General features: G+C 46.5%; 1 protein-coding gene across 5 annotated transcripts in view; it reads right to left on the bottom strand.

Moving 5' to 3' along the window:
- Window positions 1-9,209: 9,209 nt before the first annotated feature.
- Window positions 9,210-17,767, bottom strand: part of LOC105472448 (nuclear RNA export factor 2) — a 71,618-nt gene continuing 63,060 nt past the window's right edge. For all 5 annotated transcript variants that reach the window (XM_071089908.1, XM_071089907.1, XM_071089909.1 and 2 more), the window contains 16 exons: window positions 17,610-17,690; window positions 17,378-17,447; window positions 17,133-17,221; window positions 16,905-17,012; window positions 16,609-16,718; window positions 14,864-14,900; window positions 14,427-14,495; window positions 14,285-14,340; window positions 14,029-14,136; window positions 13,850-13,908; window positions 13,603-13,718; window positions 13,465-13,507; window positions 12,797-12,869; window positions 12,080-12,262; window positions 9,605-9,665; window positions 9,210-9,458 (listed from right to left, as the gene is read on the bottom strand). In XM_071089908.1, coding sequence (XP_070946009.1) covers window positions 9,414-9,458; window positions 9,605-9,665; window positions 12,080-12,262; window positions 12,797-12,869; window positions 13,465-13,507; window positions 13,603-13,718; window positions 13,850-13,908; window positions 14,029-14,136; window positions 14,285-14,340; window positions 14,427-14,495; window positions 14,864-14,900; window positions 16,609-16,718; window positions 16,905-17,012; window positions 17,133-17,221; window positions 17,378-17,447; window positions 17,610-17,690 — 1,308 coding nt within the window. In that variant the 3' untranslated portion in view covers window positions 9,210-9,413. The remainder of the gene's footprint in view (window positions 9,459-9,604; window positions 9,666-12,079; window positions 12,263-12,796; window positions 12,870-13,464; window positions 13,508-13,602; window positions 13,719-13,849; window positions 13,909-14,028; window positions 14,137-14,284; window positions 14,341-14,426; window positions 14,496-14,863; window positions 14,901-16,608; window positions 16,719-16,904; window positions 17,013-17,132; window positions 17,222-17,377; window positions 17,448-17,609; window positions 17,691-17,767) is intronic.

Raw genomic sequence — 17,767 nt, 5'->3', positions numbered from 1 at the left:
GTGGGGGTGATGAGGGGAGACTCAGCCCATCTGCCCAGCACGCTCCTCAGAGAGCTGACACCGGGCACTCCATGTCCATGTTCTTGAAGGGGTTCAGCCATTTATTTTCACTTCTAAACAAACAGTGGTAGCACACAATCTCACCCTATGGTCAGTTCTCAACAACTGGCATTTATAGCAGTTCCGAATTGCAGGCAAGAGTTGAACGGAACATTTGCGCAATTTATTGTCCACACTTCTGTGATGCTTGCATGTTAGGCAATCAGCAGGCATACTTTTTGAAATTAAAATAATAGCAGTGTGACGTTTTCAAGTCACAGTCCTATAAATGGGACATAGGAGAGGTACCACCAGTTGACAAATTATGCCTCCACTTTCGTGTTTGGCATAACGTTATTTCCTACCACTTGCCGCCTTCCTACCACTTGCCACTTTTCAGTTCTTTATGTACATGTACATTAGGGAGCCATATGTTGGAGTGTGAATTTCATAAAACTAGGAACTAAGGGGATAGTTGCCATTACAAAAAGAATAATGCCAACCTTGTTCTTCCCTGTAGTGCCTCAATAGCCAAAGACAAGCTCCTGTACCTCTCTAAGCCTTGGTCCTCTCACCCAGGGAACAGAGACCACACTGTGTGCTTCTCAGACTCATCGTGGGGACTAGAGATCATCTCCCATGGTACCCATCAACCACAGTGTCTGTTCAGCTCAGGCTCTCAGAGCTGCCAGGGGTCCTTTGTAGATAGGACCCATGGAACCCATCACATGGACCCTCTATTTCCTCTCTGTACGTCAGGCTTCCACAGCCTTGACCTCCTTCCCTAGCCAGCTCAGACGCCTTCGTCTTCCAGTCATTTATCCTCCTGCCAATTCCCACGATTTCCTGTGGTCCTGTGCTCCCAGCACATGCTAACTCTGACACCTGAACTCACTCATGTCTCATGCGCTCTACCTCTATACACACACACACACACACACACACACACATGTCTCTCTGCAAATGGTCCATTAGGACACAATCTTGGGAGTTTAAATGGTGAGGCAAAGTGTATGCTTCCCAAGATGATTTGTGAAGTTGGAGGGAGGAGATATGAGTACTCACATATATTGTTTCCAAGCATTTAAATTGACATAGCCATTTTTCAGAATCATTGAGAACAATTCAGTCATAAATACTTGAATACATATATATGTGCACATAAATACATATATGCACACACTTTTATGTAAAAGTAATCATAATGCAGATACAGTTTTATATCCTTTACATTTTAGTTAACAAAGTCATTAACATAAAGCTATTCATGTCATCATGCTATAATTTTATGTAGATCTGCAGTGATGACTTTCTTTTGTGCTTGACATTTTTCATTTATGTGCTAATTGTGTGGAGTGTGGAGGGGAAACTTTGATTAGGACAGAAAGCAGCATATGGCAGCCACAGCCAGGAGAGTCCATCCACAGCTGCTCTGTTCTTTTCCTTGGGCCTTGGCACACTCTCCTTAGGGACAGGGTGGCAGGGTGGCTGGGGCTGTGGAATTCATAAGGACTCATCCCTGAGAAGAGACATTATTTCCCATATGTCACTTGTTTTCCTGACCATTGCATATGATGGCATCAAGTTTATAGACACCTCCAACAGGGTGTACTTTTTTTTTTTAAGAGTTGGGGTCTCATTATGTTGCCCAGGCTGGACTCTAACTCCTGGGTGCAAACTCCTGGGCTCAAGCAGTCCTTCAGCCTCAGCCTCAAGAGTAGCTGGGATTACAGTCACCCACCAAAGTCGCACTTCTTACAAGGGTTGCTGGTGTGGGTGGGTGGTGGACCCCTCCCTGTCCTCATCAGAGCACAGGAACCTCCATGTGGAAGGAGTCCAGAAGCAACTGCAGGAACTCCAGGGTGAGTGGCCTCGATGATACCCTTTTCTATCCCTCATCTCCAAGTAACTTTTGTGCCTTGCCTCAGAATACCACTGGCTCCTGTGTATTCATCTGCACTCCTAATAGTTTGTCCCAGAACTTGCCTCCAACTGATTCCCTTGCCCCTGGGGTTCCTGCCTATAGCTCCTGCCCTCAACCCTAGTGCATAACTGCTGCTGATCTTTGCAAATATGGATTCCATTCATCCTAGTTGTCTGCTCATGAGGCCTTAATGGCGTTACTCCCTTAATGCTCTCAGAGCACTCCTTATGATCCCACCCTCCTGTTACCCCTGTGCTGGGGAAAGCCAGTGGTTGGATATGAACTCTTCTCCCCTTCAATGACCATATCCAAGAGCAGAAACCTCAAACCTAGGTCATGCAAGGTTAGGCACTGTTCCTCACTCCCACCAAAATAAAATAAAGTGGGGAGAAGTGGCGTCTGGGTGTTCTTAGCACTCTAACCTGCATCAAAGAAAGGTGGTGATGTAATGACAGGAAGACACAGTTTGTGGGGGCTTGGGGATGTGATTGTCTGTGGCACGGCCTCAAAATCTGCATTTGTAACAGGATCCCAGGTATGATGGTTAATTTTATGTGTCAATTTAGGCCTACTTAGGTAGGCCACATACCTATCCACCTGCCCAGATATTTGGTCCAACATTATTCCAACTGTTTCTGTGAAGGTATTTTTAGATGAGATCGCCATTTAGATGTGTAGACTTTGAGTAAAGCAGATTACCCTCCACAATGTGGGTTGGCCTTATCCAGTCAGTTGAAGGCCTTCAGGAATAAAAAGATTTACCTCCCTTGAGGGAAGAGGGAATTCTGCCAGCAAACTGCCTTCAACTTGAACTGCAGCTCTTCACTGGGTCTCCAGCCTGCCAGCCTTCCCTGCAGGCTTTCCAGGCTCCACATTCATGGGAGCCAATTTCTAAAAAAGTACACACACACACACACAAACACACCCACCCACCCCTTGTTGGATCTGTTTCTTGGTAGATCCCTAATATACCAGGTAATACTGAAGCTACTATTTCATGGATCACAATTTGAGCAGCAAGGAACTAGGGAATGTCTGGCATGTCCGTACATGGCCTCGTCTGTAATCATGGTAACTTCAGCATTGTCTGTGAGAGCAAAGCTGTAGGAAAAACAAAAATGTTCGTCACCATTAGTTCAAAAAAAAATACATATGGCTCATTCTTACATTGGAATATTCTACAACCATGACTCCCCCTTTGGATGGTTGGGAGTCATAACAATAAACACAATGAATGATGCAAACGTGTATTCATCACTAGAAGATGCTGGGCATTTGATATGGTTTGTCTCTGTGTCCCCACACAAATCTCATGTTAAATTATAATCCCCAAGTTTCAGGAGAGGGGCCTGGTGGGAGGTGATTGAATCAAGGTAGCAGCTTTCCCCCTTTCTGTTCTCATGATTGATAGTGAGTTCTCATAAGATCTGATGGTTTAAAAGTGTGACACTTTCTTCTCTCTCTCTCTGTCTCTCTCTCTCTGTCTGTCTCTCCTGCCACTATGTAAGATGTGCCTTACTTCCCCTTTGCCTTCTGCTATAATTGCAAGTTTTCTGAGGCCTCCCCAGCCATGCATCCTGTACAGCCTACAGAACTGTGAGTCGATTAAATCTCTTTTCTTTATAAATTGCCCAGTCTCGTGTAGTTCTCTATAGTAGTGTGAAAATGGACTAATATATCATTGCTCTGCTTGCTTTCAATGCAATGATCCATTTAATCCTCATGTCAACATTAAGGGGCAAGTATCATCCCAATTCCCATATAGCCCACGAAGAAAGGTGAAATCCAGAGAAAGAAATTGCTTACTCAAGATTAAGTGTCTCTCAACTAAAGGACAAATCCACATGTATCTCACTCTACAAATCCCACACCCACAACCACTGTTTCTGTATTGCATCTTCTTCTCTGTTAGAGCTGAGGCCAGCACAGGAGGAGGGACTCACCCAAGTTCCTCTGGTTCACCATGGGGGCCAATATTGCTTTATTCTCATTTATGCTCTTTTTTAGAGACTTGGTGGGAAATGCTCCTCTGGTATCAAACTAGAAAGGAAATAAGAAGATTGGAAATCACCTGAAATAAAAGCAAATTATTTTCTTCTCCTTAAAATTCCTTGCTTTTCCCAAGACACAGAAATGACACCAAAAACTCATACATTAGGTAAATATCTGTATATTTCTCTTTTCTGGCTATATTTCCAGGTGTTCTCTAAGATAGATATGCTCTATAGTTTTTTAAAGACATCTCTCTTATGGGAGGAAGTGAAATGGGCAGTACTAATGATTTTCCAAATCTTACAATGTGCCAGGCATTTCTATAGGATTTCTCCTTTTTTCCCCACCAGAGCTCTCTGAGGAAGGTAACCTTATTCCCATTTTACAGATGATCGAGGATAGACCCACAGAACACTATGCTTTTTCAGGGTCACACATCAAGTCATGAGCAGGAATGGGCTTCTCTCTCTTTCCTTCCTCACAATATGCCCATTATCCTCCCTTTTAGATGATGGGCTTCCAAAGCTTAAGGAGTGATTGTTTTAAGCTGTCCTAGAATCGTGTCCACATGGGTACTCCCTCAACATGACATTCAGTATAGGAATAAAAACCTTGTGCCAGTAAACCTGGGTGTAGGAGCCACATGGTTGAGCTGGTCCCTGAGGTGTTAAGCAAGGCTTACGTGAAAACAGAGTTGTTGCTCTCTCTGGAAGGTGGCCTGCGAAAGATTATTGATGTTTGCACAAGGATTTTAATCAACAGGTAATTTATCTAATTTAATTCTTACAGCTATTCAAGTTACTGTTCATTGTTGATATTATTCAGATCAGGGTACAGGGGTTATGGGAAGTTAAGTAACTTTCCCTAGAGAAATAAACTTGTAAATTAATGTCCAGGAACTCAAAGCCTATAATTACGCAGAGTACCATTGTTTTTCCGCTCCATTATCTGGGAAGAAAATCAATGAACCTAAATGTGCTGTTTAGGATTTCTCGTTAACAATGAGCATTACTGCTTCTCTCTCTCTCTCTCTCTCTCTCTCTCTGTCTCTCTCCCCCCCCCACCCTTTCTCTCTCTCTCCACACAGTGTTTCAGTTAACGATGGACCACATATATGACAGTAGTTCTATCAGATTATAATGGAGCTGTTCTATACAGGTGACTATTTTGTATCTTTTATACCATATTTTTATTGAACCTCTTCTATGTTTATATACACAAACACTTAGCATTGTGTTACCATTGCTTAAAGTATTCAGTACAGTAACATGCTGTATAGGTTTGTAGCCTAGGAGGAATAGGCTATAGCATATAGCCTAGGTGTGTAGTAGGCTATGCCATCTAGTTTTGTGCAAGTACACTCTATGATGTTCATGCTGTTACGGGATCTTTGGGGTGTCACTTTTCTGGCTGGAAACCTCTGTGGCCGGTGGCACCTTTGCTTGAATTTTTCTTGGGCCCACTGGACTCATTCCACCCACACGACCTGGCAGGCTGCACTCAGCCCATGCTACCGGCCTGGATCACACGCCTGCCACGGGAGACTGCACAGAGCAGCGAGGGGTGTGTGAGCAAGTGTGTTGTCCAACCACTGCACAGTCAGAAACGCCGGCTGCTGCAGCGGGTGGGGAGCTCCAGGTGCCAGCATGGGTCAGCTCTCCACTGGGCTGCAACTTGACCAGCTGCACCACGGCTTCCGCAGTTGGCACCAGGGAACGCTGTGGTGCCTGGAAGCTTGGAGACGCCAGGAACTGCAGTGCCTTAAAGACAGAGTCACAGCCCTGGCTCAGTGAACTCCTCAGTCTGGGCTCCCCAAACGGCCGCAGCTCTTCTTTCCTTCTCTTCGCCTGCAACATGGTGAGCAAGGGGCATGTCTCAGCCCTGTTTGTGTTACAGATCCTTTGGGTCCTGAGTTCTTATCCTGTACCCAGGAAGAAAAATGTATGCAGACAAGTGGAGGGTGGTCAAGATGAAGAGGAGCGTTATTAAGCAATAGAACAGCTCAGAGGATACCTGAAGGGAGCAGCTCCTTTCTGCACCCAGGGTGTCTCAATGACTGTTCAGCTGCTAGCATAGAGGGTAGCTTCTCTCTGTTAGGCAAGTCAACCTGACAAGTGTTCAGCTATCAGCAGAGAGGGTAGCTCCTCTCTGCAGCTGGTCATCCCATCATCTGCACAGCTCTCAGCAGAGAGGAGGCCCTAGAGAGTGGGTGGCTCCTCTCTGCAGGCAGGTCATACCGTCATCTCCCCATTGTCTCTTCACCGTCTCTGCAGCTCTCAGCAGAGAGGAGACCCTAGGATGGGTTGCTCCTCTCTGCAGCTGGTCGTCCCAACGTCTGCTCAGCTCTGGCGTATCCCATGGCTTTTATGGGCCTCAGAGGGGAGGAAGTGCATGCCAATTGGTCCATGGGTGGCCATGGGGGGGCCCAGAAAGGGCACCACAAGTTCCAACTCCAGTCCGAAGGACTGGCAGCCCGATCCCAGCCCAAGTCTGGGCTGCCAGTCCCCAGAAAGAGCACCACAAGTTCCTGCTCTGGTCCATGGGACTGGCAGCCCAGACTTTGGGCACTGACGAGCATAGGAGGGAAGCCAAGGGGTGGCTGAGGGCAGCTCAGTGCTGGCCTGCAGGGTGTCCCTTGGCACCTACAGCCTGGGCAACATGAACGGCAGCAGGAGGCAGACACGTTCCCGGGCAGAAAGGGGTGGGTCCCCGGTGAGGGACTACAGATTTATCTGAGTTTTAGCCACTCCACATGTAACAAGGCAAAAAGCCATAAAAGCAGGCACCCAGAAACAGTTCCTCTTCCAAATGTCAACTTCTCTCCAATCTCTGCTTGCTTTCAATCTTTCTCAAGTGCTTTAAAATAATGAACAATAAATGTTAATTATTCTGTGACACAGTTACAGAAAATAAGCACCACTAAATCTTAGCATGAAGCAACAAGAATGCACAAATGTCATTATTAAGGTATGAAAATGTATACATCATACAATGCTCTAAGCAAACCATGATATAGAAGTATGTACTATGATAATCTCATAAATATTCCAAGGAGACAAGTAGGTATTAATGGGAAATTTTAAAAAAAGCTTTATTGACACATAATGATTATACACATTTATGGGGTACATGTGATGTTTTGGTGCATACATGTAATGTATAATGATCTAGTTAGGGTATTTAAAATATCCATTGCCTAGAACATTTATAATTTCTTTGTGTTGGGAGTATTTCAAATCTTCTAGCTATTTTGAAATATACAATAAATTGTTAACTATAGTAAGCCTACTGTGCTATCAAAACAGTATGGAGGTTTCTCAAACAACAAAACATAGAACTACCATATGATCCAGTAATCACACTACTGGGCATTTATCCAAAAGAAAGGAAATTGGTATATCAAAGGAATACCTGTGCCCCTATGTTTATTGCAGCACTATTCACAATAGCCAAGATAGGGAATCAACTTAAGTGGCCATCAACTGATGAATGGATAAACAAAATGTGGCATATATGCACAATGGGATACCATTGGTTAACGGGTACAAACATACAGTTAGATATAAGGAGTAAGTTCTAGTGTCCTCAAGTGCTTTTAGATAGTTATTTGTTTCCCACACTTTATAATTGCTAACTATGGGAGGTTTGGTTCAATGTGACTTACTTTGCCATTACTGGAAGTAAAACATGCACTCTGCCTTTAATTATGAAAAGAATGATCCATTGACTTTCTTGCCTGAAGAGTTTGAATGCAATTTAATCGTGAAAGTGAGGGCTGTCTACCTCAGTCGAAATGGAGAATGCAAATAGGGATGAATTCTTTAGTTACCATAGGCAAAAAAGGTTTCATATGTAGATCTACATATTTAGAAAAGTGAAACATTAACTTAAATAAATCATGTTCTTACCAGAATGCCTTAATTCAAAATATGTGAGCTCTTATAACAAATTATTGGAATTGACTTTCCTCCATAGCATACAGTGTCTTAAACCATAGCATGTTCCCTTCAGCTACACTCTCAGCTGAAATAACTTTGCATGTGTGTGTATACACACATACATATGTGTGAGGTATGGACATATAATAAATATATAGAGATATATTTTCAAAGGAAAATGTAATCTTGTCATAACATCTCTTTACAACATGCCTTTTTCATGTAACAGCATATTTTCCAAGTAATATAACACATTTCTAACATGTTATTTTTTTGGTTTGCTTCACAAACAGGCTTATCCCGTGTTTTCAAAAATATTATTTTACTTCACCTGATTATAAAATTAATGTAAAATTTCTGCCAAAAACAAGTAACTGTTTTGTATTTTCCTTTTCCTGTATCTATGTTATGGTATTAATTCAGTTACATAAATTATAAATCAGCATATACATTTTGTGTGTATGTGTATATATATGTGTGTGTGTGTGTGTATACACATATATGGGTGTGTATATATATAGAGAGAGACAACGAAAGAAAATATTCCTAACTTTTAGCTTTGTTTATCAGTAGGGGTCATCAACCCTAAAAAAACAGCTAATGTCCTTTCTGTCACTATGGCTATGCTTATTCTGGACATGTCATACAAATGGAATCATACAGTATATGACCTTTTGCATCTGACTTATTTTAGTTAGCATAATGTTTTTAAGGTATGTGCCAGTACATCACAGAAGTGTGGACAATAAATTGCGCAAATGTTCCGTTCAACTCTTGCCTGCAATTCGGAACTGCTATAAATGCCAGTTGTTGAGAACTGACCATAGGGTGAGATTGTGTGCTACCACTGTTTGTTTAGAAGTGAAAATAAATGGCTGAACCCCTTCAAGAACATGGACATGGAGTGCCCGGTGTCAGCTCTCTGAGGAGCGTGCTGGGCAGATGGGCTGAGTCTCCCCTCATCACCCCCACCGCAGGTGCTACCCTGAGACTCCTCCTTGAAAAGTGCACCTTCGGGAAAGGGAGGGGTTGGGACGGTGGATGGAAGCCCCTGGTGTGCCAAGGTAACATGCCTGCTTCTGTGGGCCTCCAGGTCGAGCATCTGACAGAGTCCCACTGTCTCTCAAGGCCAATCTCTGGAAGGAGCGTGTGTCCTTTCTCATCAGGATTTATTGACAAAATTACCTATGAAGGCAAGCCAGATTGATGTATCTGCTAAGGCCAGCCAGGGATGAACAGGGATGCAGTGCTTTCAGTCCTGGCCCCGCTGGCTCACGGTTGGGGCAGGGGAAGAGCAATCCAGGGCACACAACATACAACATGTAACGTCACTCTTTATTAGGAAAATAAAACGGTGATCATGAGTGGGGCGAATACACAGAGCAACTGGCTCTCTGGGTGGTTATGTCATGCGGCCTGCAAGTTAACTCTGGCTTCCTGGTCAGCCAGGCCTTACGCTGGTGAAAAGAGGAAACAAAGAGGATGTGAACGAAGACAAAGAAGACATCGAAGGGCTCCTTTTAGGAGATTTGCTTGAAGGCCTCCGCTGGGATCTTGCCCTCGGTCTAGAGAAAGTAAAGAACAGGAGTTGGGATGTTAATAAAGCCAGGTGCCCTGGGTTCCATCCCCACACTACCCGGCCTCCATCTTCTTGGCCCTCCTGACGACCCAGAGACAGCTGTCTTTTACCCACTTGATTCCCAGACCTCACCTGGAGCATAGTGAAGACCTGACCAGCTCTAGTGTAGTTCCACTCATTGTCCTGAAGGCACCTGGGGTGGGAGAAGAACAGGTGCTCTCCATTACTACCCCAGGACAGACACGCTGACTGTGCAACGCCACCCTTAATCTATGCTACCTTTTTGGTGGGTCACATGTACCAATATGAGCACTATTGTAACAATGAAAAAAGGCCTAGGGAAAACCAAAACGCCTATCCCTGACATTAATACCCACTGGAATTCAAATCAGAAACACAGGGGTATTCAAATGAACAAGAGAGCTTAATACATATTGATAAAGAAAGATGTTCAAGAAATAACAAGTGGAAATTCAATAATACGTTTCTTTTTAATTGAGATATAATGCACATACCGTAGCAGTCACCATTTTAAGGTGTACAATTCAGTGCTTTTAAGTCTATTCACAAGATTGTGCGACCATCACAACTATCTAATTCCAAACTATTTTTATCACCTCAAAAAGAAACTCCTTAACTGTTAGAGATCACTCCCTGTTCTCCCTCTTCCCCAGATCTTGGCAACCACTACTCTGCTTTCAGTCTCTACGGATCTGGCTATTCTGAACACTTCATATGAATGGAATCATATAATTATGTGGCTTTTTGTGACTGGCTGCTCTCACTTAGCACATAATGTTTTCAGGGTTCATCCACGTCATAGCGTATATCACAACTACATCCTTTTTCATGAATGAATAATATTCCAATAATATTCCACCATATGGATGTACCACATTATCCATTCAGCTAAAGGTCAATCGATGTGTTTCCACTTTTTGGCTATTTGGAATAACGCCACTATGGAAATTCATGTGCAAGTTGTTGAACGGGCATATATTTTCATTTCTTTTGGTATACACTTAGGAGAGGGATTACCGGATCATGTGGTAACTCCATGTTTAAGATTTTGAGGAATTACCAAAATCTTTTGCCCAGCAACTGCTCCGTTTTATGGTCCCAGTAGTAATACATGAGATTTCCAATTTCTCTGCATTCTCACCGACATTTGTAATGTTTCCTTTTACTGACTAAAGCTATCGTAGTGGCTATGAAGTGGTAACTCACTGTGGTTTCGACATGCGTTTCCCTAATGACTAATGATGTTGAGAAGATTTTCACGCGCTTCTTGGTCATTTGTACATCTTCTTTGGAGAAACGTCTATTCAAATCATTTCCCCATTTTTTAATTGGGTGGCTTGTCTCTTTGTTGCTGAGTTGTAAGGGTTCTTCTTGTCAGCGATGTGATTTGCAAATATTTTCCCTTGTTCCCATCAGTCGGTTTTCTGCTTTCTTGATAGTGTCTGCTGATGCACAAAAGCTTTTAATTTAGATGAAGTCCAATTTACCTATTTTTTTCTTTGGTTGCTTGTGCTTTTGGTTTCATATGTAAGAAACGGTTGCCTAATTCAAGGTAATGAAGATGTACACTCACGGTGTTTTACAGTTCTAGCTCTTATTTTAGGTCATTGATCCATTTTCTGCCAGTGTTTGCACATGATGTGAGTTAGGGGTCAAAATTAATTGTTTTTGCGAGTGGATAGCCACGTCTCCCAGCACCACTTGCTAAAAAAGACTATTTTTTTTTCTCCATTGGATTTTTTCAGCACCCTGAATGATAATCAACTAGACACAAATATGTGAGATTATCTGTGGACTCTCAATTATATTCCATCGATTCCCACGTCTGTTCCTATGTCGGTACCATACAATCTTGATTAATGTAGTTTTGTAGCAAGTTCTGAAATCTGGAAGTGTGAGTCTTCTAACGTCGTTGTTCTCTTTCAAGATGGTTTTGGCTGTTTGTGGTCCACTGCATTTCCACATGAATTTTGGGATTACCTTGTCAATTTCTGCAAAGAAGTCAGTTGGGATTCTGTCAGGGACTGCAATGAATCTGCAGATTGTTCTGGGTGGTACTGCCATCTTAATGATATTAAGTCTTCCAATCTATGAACGTGGGATGTCTTTCCATGTACTTAGGTCTTCTTTAATTTTTTTCAGCAATGTTTTGCAGATTTCAGAGCATAAGATCTGCGCTTCTTCTCTTAAATTTGTTCCTACACACTTTATTAATAATTTTTGATGCTACTGTACATGGACTTATTTTCTTAATTTCATTTTTTGGATTGTCCATTGCAACTACATAGAAGTACAAATGATTTTTGTATGCTGTATCTTTCAACCTTGCTGAACTGGTTTATCAGTAGTTTGTTGTGGTTGATTCTTTCAGATTTTACAAATGGAAGGTAATGTCATCTGGGCATTATGCCATTTAAAAAATATTTACATATATCAGTATAAAAGTATAATACCTTTTTCATGGGCCCACTTTTTTTTGGAAGCAAAATATCCAGATAGTTATTCTTCCAAATTGCATGTGAGTTTCCATTACTCATTCCTCTGATATCCCAACTCCCCCCATCCCCATGTACTCCCAGCACTCACTTCTGAGACCACTCCAGTTTCATCCCAGACTGGGCAGAGAAAGCCTGCACCATTTCCTGCTGCTCCTGGGAGAGGGAGGGCTCAGAGCTGGAGGAGAGTGTGGACACTGGGATGGAGAAGGCACTCTGAGTCTCTTGGGGGCTGGCGTCCCTCACAAACAGCTCATCATTCACGATGCACAGACTGGAGGAAAGAAAAATGCACCCTCAAACTGGACAGGTAGATAACTCCACACCCCCAACAACAGGATCCTTCTTAACCACTGCCACTCAACAACCAAACTCCTTCCATATCCCTAACTGTGCCTGCCTCCCAGATTTTTTGGCTGGTGCCCTCTAACCCTCCCACAGAGTCCACCTTTGGAGAGGTTGTCTACCAGCTTCACTAGACCTTTAGCTCTAACCCCAACGCATTTACCCTGTACAACAGTCCAACGAAGTGGATAGTCTTATTCCAATTTTCAGAAAAAGGCACTGAATCACAGAGAGGTCGAATAAGTTGATCAAGGTCACACACTTTGTGAATGTTGGGGTGAGGAACAGAATCTGTATTCTGACTCCAGGGTCCACACTCTTAAACACTAGGCTAGACTGTTCCTTGGATCTTCCTGTTGGCCTTCCACAACATTGAGAACACCCCGAGGACTGCACCCACCACATTTCCACGACACGGGCCCCAAGCTTGGATGGGTGCTCCCACCCACAACACAGCACTAACCTGGAACTGCCGCCAGGGGTAGCGATGAAGGTCCGAGTGAAGGCGAGAACAGAACCCTGAGACTGTCCTTCCACTTCAAAGACAACAAACACCACCACCTTAGAGTTGCACAGGCTTTAACATGCTCACACGGTGATCCCCTGTCAGAGTCTTGCTTGACACTCACACAGAAGGCGGGGCAGACCAGGACAATTGTTCACTTGGAGTCAGGCGGATGTGGCAGGAATGGGGAGGGCAGCAACAGGAAGAATCCGCTCCCAGTGACAGGGCCCCTATCATATGTGGGGCCCTGTGAAAACCACAAGTTCACTTAATTCCTATTTCACAGCAGCCCAAGAGATAGGTTATTAGCCCCATTTTGCAAATGAGGAAACTGAAGGGTTAAGTAACCAACCACAAGTTCACAGAGTAAGGACCTGGGATGAGAGCTGCCAAACTCCACAGTCTATGTCCTTAACACACGCCTGAGCTGTGCAGGGCAGACAGGCATGGACCTAGGTCAGAGCAGGGTGGCTTGAGGGCAGAGTGGGGGTGGGAAAACACGGAGGGAAGAAGAGGAAGGAAAGGAAAGGAATGAAATCAGGGAAGCTGGGGGAGTTCTGAGAGGGAGCCCAGCCAGGGGGAGGGAGCAGTGGCGGATCTGGGGAGGGGACTCTACAGACACTCACCTTCCTTGAAAACCCCATTGACAGAAAAGCAGAGCATCCATTCCTGAAAGGGAAGAGCTCAGGTGCTCAGGATCCTCCTTAACCTCCTACCCACCTCTGGCTCTCTGGGCCTGCCCAAGGGAGGAAGCAGGTGCTCACCGTCTGGCACCACATGTCCACCAGGATGGAGCTGAGGTCATGCTGAGTTTTGGGCAACGCACTGAGGGAGTCCACAATGTCACGTTTTGTGTGCCTCAGCAGTTCCCCCTTCAGGTCTGTAGAGAAGAGAAGCAAGGAACGGCAGGGTGGGGCGGGGCAGGGGGCTGCCACACCCTGGTCCTTGGCCCCTGTGATTGTTCCCATCACACCCCCTTACCTTGCCCACTCTTCCCCATCACACACTTACGGGGGTCCTTGAGTGTTTTCATATTCCTGCTATCCTCAAAGTACTTGCGCAAGCTGTTCCTAGGAGAAACAAAGGAGCAGGAGTGGGTGGCCCGGCCAGTGCAGGCATTTCCAGGAGTTGGCCTGTGTCTGCTGGGGAGACACACAGCCCCAGAGCAGGGTCTGAGTCGTGATACTCACGGGGCTGAGTCCTCGGCGTCGAAGGGAATAGCCAAGGAGAAGCAGGCCTCATCGTGGTAAGCACCGAGGAGACCCTGTCGATCTCCAGAGTCATAGATCGAGTAATACCTGTGGGGAAGCAGTGAGGATAGGCTACCTCTGTGGCCTGGGCCCCAGATGAGACTTGAAAACTCCCATGAGCTGACCTGTGCATGGGTAGCCCAGCCTGTCTCAGCCCTCCCCTTCCTCATGGTCCCAGCGTTCCAGGGATACTCACTGCTGCAGGAATTGCAGGACTAAATGCTTTAAGGTCTCAGATCCAGTAAAGTTTTCCTGAAATCAAAAGACAATTTGGATCTATGCGGTGGACAAAGCCTCCCTTACAACACCCCAAATCTTGCTTGGTCCTTCTTCCTCACCTTGCAGGGTTTCATTATCTCAGAGCTGTCAATGTCAACAATCATTGGTGCAGATAACTCTCGGCCGTCCTGGAGAAGGAAAGAGGAAGTCAGCAGTGGAGACCAAGGAGGTGGAGCTCGATGACCGATAAGATGAACATGCCCAGGGAGACAAGCATCAGAGGCCAGGTGGGAAATGGGCCTGGAAATTCCAGTGGGCAGCTTTCTCATGGGGTGCTGGACATCTCTACTATTACATGCAAACGTGTGTGTGTGTGTGTGTGTACACATTTTCAGGGAGAATATTCTTGTCTTTTTCAGGAATCCTTGCCTGTAAAATGGATGAGGATCTGATACAAGCATGTAATCTAGGCAAGACCCAAAGGACTTAAGGGCAGGTGTGGAGGTCATGTTCTTGAGTAAGAGGAGACAATGATGACGGTATTATACATACTTACCAGGCGTAACAACTTGGGGAAACAGTCCCGGATGGCACTGTCCAAAACCAAAAATTGAATGAAGTGACTGACAGTTCAGGGTGGCACAGTCTCTCTCCCACTCCCTCTCACTCTCCTCCCTCTGCTTCCTCCTGGTTAGCTTCCATCTAGACTGTCCTGACTCCCTTTTCTCCAGTGCCACACGAAGCAGCACTGGGAGCCCAGGTTCCAGGGCTTTCTTCCCCTCCCTCCCTCCCTCCCTCCCCTTTGTCCAAGTCACTGTGGAAGGCTCTGCAGGGAGCAGAAAATGGGGTGGGAGCCCAGAGCTCTGCTACCTCACTGGCCGTCCATCAACTTGCCTGACCAGGCCCTGGCCAAGACCAGGTCAGCCCTTAGGGATGGCCCAGGATGCTGGGACAGGGAGGTGAGTGAGGCCGGGCTCAGGAGGCAGAAAGGGGAAGGCAGAGGGGACGACATCAGAAATGGGGCGAAGGTAGGGGAGGGAGAGATGGGTGAGACACAGGAGAGGAGAGACAAGGGAGAAACAGGATGCAATGCAAAGGGGAAGGAAAGACGCTCTACTGTGGAGGTGGAGTTTAGGGAGGAATAGAGGAGAAAAGGGCTCCCCTGCTGCAGCCCTTTCTCTCACTGCCCCCTGGCTGGCCCTGGGGACTGAGGCAGGAAAGGAAAACATGCACCTGTTGGGCTGGGGCCCACTGGATGCAGCTGGAGCCTTTCTCACCTGTGTGGGCTCAGTCTGAGCTGCGCATGGGAAACAGAGCAGCCACGGGGACAGGAGACCTTCTCCCAGGAGGAGTGAAGGGTCAGGCCCCAGCTCAGCATGGGGTTCAGAGTCTGGGGACCCCCTCTCCCGACCACTGCATTCTCTTCTGATGGTCACTGACTCCTGTGACCCTCTGTGCTGACGCCTTGACAGAGGAATGCTACCCGCCTCGGGCTACCCAGGACTCCTCTGAGGGCCCAGGCAGGACAATGTGAGGTGTGGAGGGAAGGAGAGGCAGTGCCCTGAGAGGCCTGTCCTTCTGTCTCCCCAACCTCCTCGGCCCTCTGCCTTCCACTCCTGCCTCAGGAACGTGGCTCGCTTCTGGTCCCTTGACTCAGGAAACCCAGGTTTCTCCCCAAGGAGGGCCCAGCTCCTGGCATTGGGCCAGAGGAAGAGATGGCATGACAGCAGCCACCCAGGGCCTCGGCCCTCAGTATGAAACAGGGAAGCCCCCATGCCAGCCCAGGACAGGTGGGGGGGACATTTTTGGAGCAAGAGAAGGAGAACGCCTCTCAGGACAGGGGAGGGAAGCCCCATCTCAGCATGGAGGCAGGAAGGCCTGTGTCACATGAGGCCCTGGACTAAAGGACTCTTCTCAGTCCAGGGCACCAGCATCTGAACACTGTTGGTCTTGGGGAGGTGGGGGAGTCCTGCTTCCTGGAGCACACTCACGGAGGGCACGCTGGAGGAGGCTTGGTGGAGACAGGCAGGAAATGCACCCCAGAGCAGGTGAAAAGGGGAGCATGTCAGAGGAAGGAAAGGAGACCTCTAAGCACAGATGAGTGAGTGACACAGAGAAAGGAGTGTGTGTGTGTGTGTATGTGTGTGTGTGTGTGTGTGTGTGTGTGTGTGTAGGAGGGGAGGTTTGTGGTCCTCCTAGAGGACCAAGGCCACTCCTTCCTGCAGAAGGGCACTTTCAGACACAGCTCAGTCACCCAGGTAGCAAAGGTGCCCAGGAGGGGCGACAGGGGTTGCCACTGACCTTACATAGGCGGACTGGTCCGAGAAGGTGCTGCACAAGGGGTTCCCTTCTAGCCATAGCTCTTCGAGCTTCAGCCCTTTCACCTTGCCCAACTCCCATGCCGACTCCAGCTAAGAAAGATGGGGAGGAAACTGGAGAAGGAGGGCCAGGGAAAGAGAGACACCTGGGACCGTGGGTCCCGAATTCCCCCAGCCCTCATAGTCACCCACAGGTACCTCTGCCTGCCTGTTGCCATTATCCTGATGTGTACTGCCATCCACCCTCCATCCAAAGTTGATCTGGCTCCCCCTTCTCACCTTATTTTTGGAGAGGTTCAGGGTCTTGACTTTGGGAGCCTTCTCTATAATGTCAGACAGGCCATCCAGCTGGTACAGTTTGTTGTTGCACAAGTTCAAAGACAATAGCTTTGGGTCAAGAAGAGTTAGAGTGGGGGCTACTATCTTGGGCCTCGGAGACAAATCTGCCCTCCACCTTACCTATTCCACCCCTCTAACTAAATACCAGCACTGGGCCTAAGGCTTCACCTCAGGGAAATTTCTTTCAATGATCTTCAGGGTGGCAGCCATGCAGTTTCTTCGATTCAGGATTATATCAATGTCACGGCCCATCAAGTCTTGAAGAAGCCAGGAGAAGGGAATCAGAAGGCTGGGAGGGCCCTGGCTGGACCAGAGCCAGCACCAACCGCTCCGTAAATTGCCATCCCTAAGTCTCCCTCTCAGGCAGACCGCTCTGCCCCCGCTTGCCTTAGAATTGCTGCTGTCAGCCATACCTGGGTCAAAGCGGAGATTCTGGAGATCAAGAGCTTGTTGGGAGACATTGTACCGTTTGTTCATAGTCAGCTGCAGAGATAGAGATGAAGACAGAGGCTCTGAGGCTCTGGTGGTGGTGGTGGTGGTGGTGGTGGTGGTGGTGGTGGTGGTGGTGACGGGGAAAGAGGGGACCAGGGGAAGAAGAGGTGGGTCCAGGAAGTGAGCATACAATGATCCTTGAGTCTGTATTACCTTAAGCATCTCCATTTGGCCTGGCTTCAACTTATTCTTCACAGAGTAGGGCGCAGTAGAATGATTGACAAATATACATATCTGCAGGGAGGCAGCGTGGTAAGTACCAGGACCTCTAATCCCAAAGAGGACGACCAGCCCCCTGGCCTGTCCTCCTG

The sequence above is a fragment of the Macaca nemestrina genome, unplaced genomic scaffold (assembly GCF_043159975.1).
Source record: "Macaca nemestrina isolate mMacNem1 unplaced genomic scaffold, mMacNem.hap1 Scaffold_148, whole genome shotgun sequence".
In the NCBI taxonomy this organism is placed as follows: domain Eukaryota; kingdom Metazoa; phylum Chordata; class Mammalia; order Primates; family Cercopithecidae; genus Macaca; species Macaca nemestrina.
This window is presented reverse-complemented; position numbering and strand designations above follow the sequence as displayed.